Consider the following 12,256-nt stretch of genomic DNA (forward strand, 5'->3'; position numbering starts at 1 on the left):
TAATAAATATTAGGATTAGCCTTTTATATATGATTGTGCTATAAATATTAGTGTTTGATTTTAAGCTTTGGAATGTTGGAATGAATCTCATACAAGAAAGGCCAAAAATGGTAGTTTGTTTTGTTATGTTATGTTTGTTTGTTAGTGTGTTTTTTTTACAGTTATCTTGAAATCAAACTAACTGCAAGTCAAGGAATTTAAACCTGTGCACATTTACGTTTAATTGAATTCACGTTATATTTTCTTAATATTGTGGATACATTTATTTTCATGGATACCAATTTTTCCATTGATGTGAAAATTGATTTTTTGTTTGGACCAATTCTGTTAACAAATACATTTAAAGGAAATTTAAATTTGATTGAACACTGGAACTTTAGTTCACATCTATAGTAAAAATCAGTGAAACTTTGTACCCATCAAATAAATAGGATCACAGTATAGCATGCCTTGTTTATGTTCAAAGTATTTGTTTCAGGAGGTGAAGGGTTCTTAATATATAGCTGCATGACAATGTTAAATGTATTCTTTATAGTTATATTTATCTCTCATCCATTGCCCGTTTACTGATTACAAACACTTATATGGTCTGACAAGTGATGATCATATATGAAACTTTCAACCTATTTTTAATTGAGACAATTTAAGTTAATCTGAGTTGGAAACGGTACATTATTCCTTGTTTAAAAATATGTATAAACATCATAAATTCATAATTTTATTCATCCAGTAAGTCTATTCGTTAGTTCATGCAACATTAAAATCAGTATGAATAAAATGACCATTCAGTATTGTATATTAATAAAAAGACAACAAAGCCAAGGTCTGCAATCAACACCAAATTACCTCAATGACATATATATTAAGATTTGACTAAAAATCAATAACCAATAAGGTCCCTGGGTGTAGAGTCACATAAAAATGTGGGTGTGTATAATTGACCCTCCCCCCTTTAAACTGGATTAGCATGATAACATATGTGTTTATGATTTTTTAGATGGAAACTGTAGAAGAGCTGATGAAACGAGCATATGATAGATTTAACATTACCCTGGGCAGAGTTCAGGTCTTATTTTCTAGTTCAGGTAAATCGGAATAGGTGAAATAAAATGTTATTACCAAACTTTCCATCACAGACCAACTAGGTCACTGTTTGACCTTCAACAATGAGCAAAACTAATGCCACATAGCAAGCCATAAAATGCCACTGTATGACAGATTTAAAACAATTTAATCCCAACCCTACCCTGGGACAGTGGTGCAACAGAACGACAAGAGAAAAAACTATAGAAATAAGTTGTTATATTTTTGACTTTTTAGATTGCCACAAAGAATTAATAAAACAAACAAAAAAAAGCTTTTACAACTCAAAGTGTTATTAATCTTAGAGTACACACATATAGTGGAAACAAGTTCTACCACTGACTACACAAATAATTTGAATAGCTGATTTTCCCATTGTTATTTATTTGTTAACATAAGAAATATCTATACTGGTACTAGAAGATGAAATTATTTGATTTAAAAATAGAATTTTGCAGAGAAGTCTTTTAATATACTGGTACAAATTTTAATTTTTGTCAGCATTTTTTTTTTTTTATCTAAAAGGTATTTGGGGTTTCCCATACCAAAACAAGGATCAAAGTAATTTCTGCCTATATTATTTTGAGACAATAGGCTACACATGTCTTTAAGACTCGCACATTCTATTTATTAAAATGTTTACTTTCAGGGGAGGAGTGGAGAGTATGTAGAAAGCAGCCTAAATCACCTATGCATATATTAGAACCTATCTCTATTAATATTGTTCTACAGAAATGTATGTTTGATAAAGATCCTAGAATGGCCAAGTGAGTATTGACTGCAATGCTAAAAAAAAGTCCATACATCATGGGTTGTAATGTAAGTTGTTACTTCATTGGTTTCAAAATGCAGAGAATGTACGTTGGCTAAATATATACATCACAAATGGATTTGGCTTTTGTTGCTTTTCACAGTGGAATTGAACTCTTGATGAGCAAATCATCTTACTTGTTCACTCTGTCCATCCAAAGGAATGGACATACTGTTTCTTTGTATGCCTGTACTGCTTAACAAATTGGGGCATTAAGATTTACCCTTGTCCATTAGTACATCCTGCAATTGGTTTCTATTCTCTCATTTTATTTTGCTATACCATAACCCAAATATTATGAAACTTATCCACAATGCTGATTACCACCAATTTTGAATTTGAATGGTGTCAGTTTCACATTTGTTAATCTACGTCCCTTTGTAAATGGGAAAATTGCTGCATTAGCCACTCAATACTGTATAATAAACAACTTGTCCCTCCAAGTAAGTGTTTCAATGCTGTAGGGGATTCTAGGCTTAGCCTAATAAATACAAATTACTTTTACCTGTGTCCTCTCTTAACAGTAACAGGATACAAGATGATATTACTCTAGTATGCATTCCACAAATCGTTATTAAACATTTTTTGATCAAATCAGGTATAAAATTTGATTTTTATGTTCCATTTATGGGCATTATGTTTTTTTGGTCTGTGTATCCATTCATTAGTCCGTCATTTGGTCCATTCTTCTGTCCCACTTCAGGTTAAAGGATTTTGGTCGAGATAGTTTTTGACAAAGTTAAAGTCCAATCACTTGAAACTTAGTACAAATGTTCCCTATGATATAATCTTTCTTATATTACTGCCAAATTAGAGTTTTGATCCCAATTTTTAATGTCCACTTAACATAGAAAATAATAGTGTGAGTGTACTATGGACACTTTTTTGTTGTTTATGTTTATAAAGTGGTTTTGGTTTGAATTTGACTGTATACTGTTTCATTGATGTAAAATAAAAACTTTTTTAATTCATAGTAAGAAATGATATTCTTTTCAGAATGAAGGTGTCTGGAGAATTGCCATTGTTAAAGTTGAATATGTCTGACCAAAGACTTCATGATCTCATCGGTTTGGCTGACAGTATACCGCTCCCAGAGTCAACACCTGCGCCTAAAGAGGAGGTCTTCCTTGTAAGTATACCTCAAATGTGATTGGCTGAGAACATTTAAGTTTAAAAATTAGTGCAGACAAAAAGACTTTATGGCTATTTAGAAATATGGCTGGTTGACCCGAGAATCTGCACCTCTTGTACAACAGTCACTTTTCCGTTGTCGCTCAAGATATTTTCTTTTATGACATCAAAATTTTACATGAGTCTTTGTGATGCTCAGTCATGGTGGACAAATAGCAATAAGGTGTATTTTTGTTTGAAAGAGTTATGCCCTTGGAATATAAATAATAAAATAATATAAATAACAGAAGATTTGAGATACAAGAGTTTTTAGAATTTCAAAGTTATATATAGCTATGTACATCCTTGGTGTGGATTTATATGTGTATAGCATTATTTATTTACAGGCAAAGACTGAAAAGGAACTGAAAATGGAAGACACAGCCATTGTTGCAGCAACACAAGCTTTGATCCCTGGTCAACCGGAAACTAAGGTATTTGCCAATTATCAAAGGTTGTATATGTCAAATTGCAGCTTATGAAAGTCCAGAAAGATTAGTAGGAATATCGTCGCTGTTATGCAAAAACCTCGTATCTAAGGTTTTGATAATTTTACACCAGGCAGTAAAAACTGAAATCTTTTTATCGATTATTTAGAATTAAATATGTATGTTCCACTGTATGCAAAAATATCTGACCTTCTAACCAATCAATTACCAAGACGAGCAAAAATTTCTGCACCTATATATTGTAATTTCAAAGCTTTTCATTATTTCTAAGCTATATTAGAACCTAAAATTGATAAAACTGTACCTGTTATAATGTCAGCTGCCGTGACATGTGTTTTTCTTTTGTGTCATCAATCCGACTACACTTTTTCGTCACATGTCAGAATTCGGGTTAATGATTGGTTAGAAGATCAGATATTTTCGCATACAGTGGAAGATACATATTTAAATTCTAATTAATCGATAAAAAGATTTCCGCAAAAAATTGAGATACGAGATTTTTGCATAACAGCGACGATATGCTGTTAGAAATGTTCAATATGATATTATTGTTCTCTCTATCGTTTTTGGGATTGTTAAATGTTTAAATCATTTAGTTATGTTTACAAATTATTACCCCTAATTAATTAATTTTTAAAATGAGTAATTGATAGGATCCGAAATAATATTAAAGGATCATTTAATAAAATGATGAAACAAATTTATCACATAATAATAATAATTAATTGTTTTAATTTTCAGCAAATTGATAGATCTCCTTCACAAGAATTTACCAACTATACAGATATGGAACTCAACTTTGAAATCAAACAGGTTGGTAGTCTTAAGGTAGAGTGGGTGGACAGGGGTAAGGGAACATTACATTGAGGGAAATAGAAGTAGGTACCAGGGTAAGAGGGGGTGTACAAGTAAGGATATGCTGGATCTGCTTTTTGTTTGGTAAAAGTTAGGAATTGGAAGTATGCAGGTAGGGATTTGCTGTCCATCCCCTCAAGCCAGTGAGTCAAATTTCATCAAATTTTCTTATACTTTGAGTGATTTTAAATTAGAATTTAAAGACCTTTTTTCTTGAATTTTTAAAGATTTTCCGCATTTTGTACATCGACTATATATCTTTCTGTCTGAAAATATGAGTTGCCCTTTTATGACTAGTTGTGTTTTCCATCTTAATTGACAAGAATAGATAAGTTAACCTGCAAAAGTGTGTAGTTATTTCCAAGCACTCCAACTTTCTCCACAAACCAAATCCCATAAGGGTGTGAGATGAGCAAAATCTTTGAAAAAATAAGCCAAAAATAATTTATTAACATGACAAAAAATGGAAACCTATTTATCACACTGTTAATAAATGTTTGAAGATAATTGAATGTAAGATTAAATTTTGTAGGTTGATATAAATATATCCCAAGTAGACAATGGTAAGGATATCCCTGTGTTAAGATTAGTAGTTGTCTCCCTTGGTACAAAAGTCACCATGTGTACGTACGACATGAACGTAGCAGCTTATCTGGGAGGAGTCTATGTACAACACAGGAAGTTTGTGGGTAAGGAAAAATTTATATATTTTGAAATGATTAACCTAATGCTTTCTTTTTTCTGAATTTTATTTTTTAAAACTTTTCATACTAAATACACAAGAAATATGGTAAAAAAAAGAAAGCTTTTATATATTGAAATAGAAAAATACATTTAATATCAAGTAAAATCATTAATATTATTACATGATATCAACCAAAAACAAAATAATGCAAGTTTTATAACGTAATTTTCACTGCTTTTCATTAAGTTTAAACACAGTTAGCTTGTTTTTAGTGGAAGAAGACGTCAAGTCTTCTGAAGACTTAAGGGGCTGACCTTTGGCATTGAGCCTCCGTATGCCGCATTCGTTTCGTGTATTACAATTTCATAACAACTTAAGATTCCTGACACTGATTTTTACACATGATTAGGCATCTGAATCATTTAATTTGTAAATTAGGATTGAAAAACAATCACTATCGTAAATATGACCCTTTTATTTATGTAAATTATCAGATTTCATCTCATCCACATGAACGTTATTTGTTTACTTGTCACAGGATGTTTTAACTGTAGATATTTGTATTACGCATGCGTGAATTTGGTATCGGGACAACTCGCCCTGTTTACAAGTTCGCCCTTGAAGTTACGAATTTGCAATCCTGCAGACAAGAAGATTTTGTTTTTTTGTAAATAAAAAGGATATATTTCTTATTAAATTGTTGTCTTAATTCATTGTTTTCCTTTGTCATGTGAATTAGATGCCCTTCTACTCCAAATGGTTTGAATCTATTTATAAAATTATTCAAGACTCAGTTGACAAGAGCAATACGTTGCTGTTTGGAGAATGTGATTAAAATCTAAGCTCATAGAAAAAGAAATATAATTGAAACTCAATGTACCTCCTTCTGAAGAATGTATTGCAATATAAATATAAATTCCTTTTGACAAGAGAAATCTGACTTTTGTCAGAAATATTTTTTTCACATGTGCAAAGGTAATCACGTGTGTCGGCCATATTGGTTTGTTTACAACTATGTGAAGAACCATGACCTAAACATAAATAGTCTCTGAAAGCGTAAACTTCAAGCAATACTATTTTATCAATCATGAATATTTTCATAAATTTAAATTTGATTATTTAAAGAAATAAAATTATAACAATTACGATTTTTGATAAGAGATTCTACACAGACATGCTTTAATCTATTTATAGCCAAATTAGTTTACCTGTGTGAAAATGTAAATAATTTGTTTACTAAACAAGTAAAGACAAACTATGGATGGAAGATAATAATTTACATAAATACTTCAGGACATTTAATTGATTTTAATAAATATAGGATTTAAAAACTGCAAGTGGAAACAAATTTATTAATTAGCTACATAATCAGCTGATAATTTTATTTCACAAACATCGTGGTGATGTTATTGATAAAAATCACTCCATCAATCCTCAAGCCCTTTCACATATTAAGCAATAGATCTACTCATTATTGTAGAATATTTAATGAATATACATTCATCGTCTTATTGAATATATCGGGTAATCAGATATTTTTAGCTGACAATCTGGGTATCCCATTGGCCGGAGTCTACTGTACTACCAAAAACATGATAAAGATAGTAAATAGTATTTTTTCACTAATTTATTGACAATTTATTGACATAATACTGGTTGTAACATATTTTATTTTTGTATTTAGGTTGGGACCCCCCACCCCACCCCCACCCCAATTATGAGTGGTGTCCCTTAAATGAGGGACTGTCCCTAAAACAAGGGGTCATTTTACTGTTGAAAAAAAATAAAGTACATTTTGAAGATTTTTATTAAACTCAAAAGTGGGAAAATTCATATTTGGAACAAATGAGGGGTCAAATTATTAAAAAAGATATAAGTTTAGAAACAACAGAAAATTCTTTTGACATGTTTTGACTATTCAGTACTTTATAGATGCATAGTTCTTGGGGTAAAGTTTCATCAAATAATATGAATATAAATGACTTTTTTGGTGCTCATTTTTTACAGTGGGTTATACTGATCTTCCAGTTAGGTTAATCTCATTTAGAGTGTTGTTCCCAACCTGTTAAAGGTCCATCTTTGTGCATAATTTAAAATTGGAAATTTCAACAAGCATCTAATATTCTTACTCTGGAAAATAAACCCTGGTCTGCTAGCTTCATGTATATTTTTTCTACCGAATTAAAACTAGAATCATGCAAACAGACTTAAGAAAAAGGCATGTAAGTTAATCATACAAATATGACACTTTTTCTAGACAATCAAGATCGTGCAAAATACATCACTAAAAATTGTAACCTTTAAAAAAAAATTTGTGCAGGAAAAACCCATATGGGAATTGGGAACTTTCAAAAGTTGGCGGGTATGTAACGAGCCTTACTTTTTTAAGCTCCATTTGTGGGCAATATGTTTTCTAGTCTGTCCGTCCGTCCTGCTTCTGGTTATAAAGTTTAGGGTCGAGGTAGTTTTTGATGAAGTTGAAATCCAATTAACTTGAAACTTAGTACACATGTGTTCCTTATGATATGATCTTCTTAATTTTACTGCCAAATTAAAGATTTTACCTAATTTTCATAGTCAACTGAACATAGAAAATGATTGTACGGATGGGAAATCCATGTACTTATGACCTTTTCTTGTTTGAAGAAAAAAATGCATTATAACGATAATGGAACAAAGCAGCCTGGGTTAGTGGGGCTGCTTTTATGGTAATTCAAGTTACCTTTTATTCACCTTCTTCCACTTCAGAGCTATCAGCTCTTTGATTATTTTATTTTATATCATTTATAAATAAATTTCTTGCTGAGAAGAATAACATGAACAGAGTTTCCAAAGCATGATACCATTATTTATTCTACCACCTTTTTCATTTTATCTGATGCTGTATACTTGCAACTTTTTATGTCATAAAATAATGGGAAACAAATTGAGCCTCCTTATATATCCATTTATTTGTCAACCAAAGGGAGACAATTCAAATTATCTCCCTTTGGTTTTGCTGGTTTTTTTTAAAGATTTTTTTAGATTTTTTTTTTTTCTTGTATTAATATGACAATTATGGAGACAAAACTTACTATTGTTTCTCATTCTTATTTTGTGTTTGTGTGATCCATGTTTTTCATGCCATATGACCCTCACCACACATTTTAACATGTTGCTCTTGCTATTTTTGCATGTTATCAGCGCCACCTGGATACATCCAGAAAGGAGATCCTCCAGGTAAATATAGTCTCTAACCATTTATTATGTTAACTGATTTTTAGCTAACCTAGCCCATAGGCAATATGAGTAACTGCCATCATTTAGCATTCAATTGCACATATTTATGAGTGAAAGACAAAAATTTGTTCTGTAACTTCAGAAAGTATTGCTTGCATGCGAGTTAAATTAGAAGAAGTTTGTGTAATTGAATATTGAATTTAGATATTCTGAATCTCTGTTGGATGCAAATAGCAAAAAATGTAGCTAAAATTATATTTTCATTTAAAGAAATAAACAAAATATTATTTAAATTAGGTTTTCAATTAATTAAATAAACAAAATATACCATGTAGGCATTGAATCAATCTTACATAAAAAAAATGATAAAATTTAAAATATTTACACACTATAAAAGAAAAATGTAAAAATTTGTTGTTTTGATTGTAGCTATTAAGTTTTAAAGCCTCTGTTGTTTGTATGTTGAAATCCTTTGATATTTTGTTCCTAATTTATCTTTATTTATAGAAGTGGACGGTCCTGTGGTAAACATAATTAATACTCCAGGTGAAGATGGAATGAAAAACTTACTGGAAGTTCAATATCTCAAGGTAGAGTAATTATATTATTATAAAAAGCACCATTGCTAAGGACTGTTCAATTAAACATACAGGGACCCAGGAAATTCAAAGTGTCATAAATGGGTACCATTATAAGTTATATGGTTCGCTATTGACCCCGTACAGTCGTTAGTAGTTAACAGTATAACGAATTTATCGGACGCTGGTCTTTTTCTGCTGCGTTTTGTTGAAAAGTAAACAATTAAACACAACAACATCAATAGATGACATCGCCATTAACGCGTCATGGACCCCATATGAAACTTACTAACCCTATATGGTCTCATAGGGGGTCACCACGTGACATCATTTAACCAATCACAACGTGATAATTCATCTGTGGTCCGATAAGTGTTTTTTAAAAGAACACCCTAACAAACTTAATCTTATACAGTGGAATTAAACTGTTTTTATCAGTTAGTAAATCAATTATGAAAATTTATGAGTGTGATTTAAATAAGATTTATGCTCTTCCCATGGTCTGTTAAAAAAAGTACATCATGTAAGGTCCGGGGTCTCCTCCATCCTCAACCTAAAAACTGACCACCACGAAATAGCACACAAGTGTTGAAAGTGGCATTAGCAACAATCAATCAATTACATAATGTAAGATTTTATTTTTAACCGGATTTTTGTGACAAAAATGTCGGTTATTAATTTGGGGATGTACGGCGGGCAGCCGGGCGGTCGGGCGGGCGGCAATCTAATGTTGTCCGTGCATTAACTCATGAACCGTTCAACCAAAGCTTTTAAAATTTTAATATGTTATTACTGACAACTATACGAAGGTCAAGTTCAATAATGGCGATTTTGACTTTTACCGTTCAGGAGTTATGGTTCTTGAAAGATTGAAAAATGGAGTTTCCAGTCGTGTTTGTGCATTTACGCATGAACTGTTCTACCAAAGCTTCCCAAATTTTAATATGTTGTTACTGATGACAGAATGGAGGTCAAGTTCAATAATGACGATTTTGACTTTTATCGTTCAGGAGTTGTGGTTCTTGAAAGATTGAAAAATGGAGTTTCCAGTCGTGTCCATGCATTTATGCATGAACTGTTCTACCAAAGCTTCCCAAATATTAATATGCTGTTACTGATGACAAAATGAAGGTCAAGTTCAATAATGACGATTTTGACTTTTACCGTTCAGGAGTTATGGTTCTTGAAAGATTGAAAAATGGTGTTTCCCGTCGTGTCCGTGCATTTTCTCATGAACCATTCAACCAAAGCTTTTGAAATTTTAATATGATGTTACTGATGACAAAATAGAGGTCAAGTTCAATAATGACGATTTTGACTTTTACCGTTCAGGAGTTATGGTTCTTGAAAGATCGTAAAATGGCGTTTCCATTCACGTTGTTGCATTTACTCATGAACCTTTCAATCTAAGCTTTTCAAATTTTAATATGTTGATACTGATGACAAAATGGAGGTCAAATTTAATATTGACGATTTTCACTTTCACCATTCATCAGTAATGGTTCTTGTGATATTGCCAGGACACAAATAAATGTTAATAAATCCGGTTTGCTGTCGTTGTGACAGCCTCTTGTTTTGAGTTATAACAGGTTGTGTTTTCACATACACCACATTGACTTCCTAACTTATGTATGATTCTTTCTAATTTTTTCAGTTTCTTGCTTAGAGTTCCTTGCTACCATTCAATTATTAATTTCCATATTATTAAATTTGTAGGCAAATAAAGATGGCCCAGAATTTGCTACAACATACAAGAATATAGAACAAAAAATTGATGTGACATTTACCAGTCTAGAGGTGCTCCTTCACCAGGAGGCATTATTACATGTATTAGAATTAGTAGAAAAATTAAAACCAGCACCAAAAACAACAACAGAGGTTGTTGCTAAGAAAACTGAAGAAGGAAAAGACAAGGACAAGACTGATGAAAAGGAGGAGGAAAAGAAAAAGGCTATTAGTATGAACTTTCTTTTTGAAGCTTTCAAAAAAAAATGTTGAACAATAACTTAAAAAGGTACCTAACACTAAGGGAGATAACTCTGTAAAAACAGATAAACGTTGTATTGTTAAGGAAATATTAAGCTTTTCAATGATCAAAATTGGTGTTAGTCAAACTGCTATTTATCCAACCATTTTTTTCCGATAATGTGTCTGGTTCAAATTTTTTGAAATTTTTATATTTTAGTCAAATGGACAAAGTAAAGGTTTTTTTTCAAAATTTTATGAAAATTAAACGAGCCAAATTAATTTTAATCAAGGTGTTAGGTACCACCTTTATCTAAATAGATTTTTTTTTTAATAAAAGATATGTTTAAAGGTGGCTTTATTACGTATATATATATACATTTGTCTAGAACATCAGATTTTTAGTTCTTGTTAAAAAGATATCTGGGTTTCTATGGCAGATCAAGATTTTATGATGCTTAATATTCAATGGTTTTTTTATTTATCCCTTTCAACTAAGACCACCTGGTCAAAACAGTGGAAAAGACACCATGGGGAAAATCGCAAAGAACTTCAGACGAAAATAATTTACCATACTTCAAGAAAAGAAAATCTATAACACCTTGAGTTATTATAATTTTTTTTTTTATTTTAATAGAGTTATTCTATTTTTTTTTTTTAATTATAATTTCTAGAGAAAAGGAAAGATACAGGTGTAATAGATATCCAGGTGAATGCCACACTCAATGAGTTCCAGGTGGCACTGTGTACAGAACAGAAATATATCACTGATGTCAGGATCAAAGGTAAATCTTCATTACTTGTTATGGTTCACTGATTCTTATTCTGCTTAAAACAAGCAGTTTCTTTTTTCTGTTTGTGCTCTGTGACATTTTCCCCACCTCAAATGAATGTCATAAAATTAGACAAATATGGGCGTTTTTTTCCGGACATGTTGGTATTGTTCAAGGACTAGTAATACTTTTAAGCTGTTTGAAGGATGTCATAAAAAGGTAAAAGTAGTACTTGTAGAAACTGCATCAATAGCAGAAAATTTATGTTAAAATTATAAAGCCATGATGGAAAAAAAAAATGTGACTTCAACCACAAAAATGTGATGCCACAAAATTTCATATGTTTAGGCCAACATTAAAGATATCTTTGTTTCCCCTCTCCCGACTGAGGTTGTTAGGGTATGGGTAGGTAGGTAGGCAAATTATTTTATTTTATTCCTTGATATGATATTTGTACAAAATTCAACAGGTAAGGCTCAAGTCAAGAAAAGTGGGTACTTCCCTGTATTCTAATTCAGTGTACACCCCAGTTTTCTGGTTTGAAAAAAAACAGTATACAGGTACCTCCTTTTTTTCCTATTCATTTAATGTAATGAAATCTACATAACCGCACATTCTACTTGTGATAACAATGCTTATTGAAAGCAAGTATTTTTTATGCCCCATTT

General features: G+C 31.4%; 1 protein-coding gene across 2 annotated transcripts in view; it reads left to right on the top strand.

Moving 5' to 3' along the window:
• The window catches only part of LOC143052750 (intermembrane lipid transfer protein VPS13A-like), a 136,753-nt gene that overhangs the window by 33,143 nt on the left and 91,354 nt on the right, over window positions 1-12,256 (top strand). Inside the window, exons 19-29 of one of the 2 annotated variants that reach the window (XM_076225855.1) lie at window positions 66-110; window positions 998-1,085; window positions 1,733-1,850; window positions 2,891-3,023; window positions 3,412-3,498; window positions 4,255-4,326; window positions 4,901-5,057; window positions 8,237-8,272; window positions 8,780-8,862; window positions 10,567-10,807; window positions 11,490-11,600. In XM_076225855.1, coding sequence (XP_076081970.1) covers window positions 66-110; window positions 998-1,085; window positions 1,733-1,850; window positions 2,891-3,023; window positions 3,412-3,498; window positions 4,255-4,326; window positions 4,901-5,057; window positions 8,237-8,272; window positions 8,780-8,862; window positions 10,567-10,807; window positions 11,490-11,600 — 1,171 coding nt within the window. The remainder of the gene's footprint in view (window positions 1-65; window positions 111-997; window positions 1,086-1,732; window positions 1,851-2,890; window positions 3,024-3,411; window positions 3,499-4,254; window positions 4,327-4,900; window positions 5,058-8,236; window positions 8,273-8,779; window positions 8,863-10,566; window positions 10,808-11,489; window positions 11,601-12,256) is intronic. The other variant, XM_076225856.1, reaches the window with a different exon arrangement.

The sequence above is a fragment of the Mytilus galloprovincialis genome, chromosome 11 (genome assembly GCF_965363235.1).
Source record: "Mytilus galloprovincialis chromosome 11, xbMytGall1.hap1.1, whole genome shotgun sequence".
Lineage (NCBI taxonomy): Eukaryota > Metazoa > Mollusca > Bivalvia > Mytilida > Mytilidae > Mytilus > Mytilus galloprovincialis.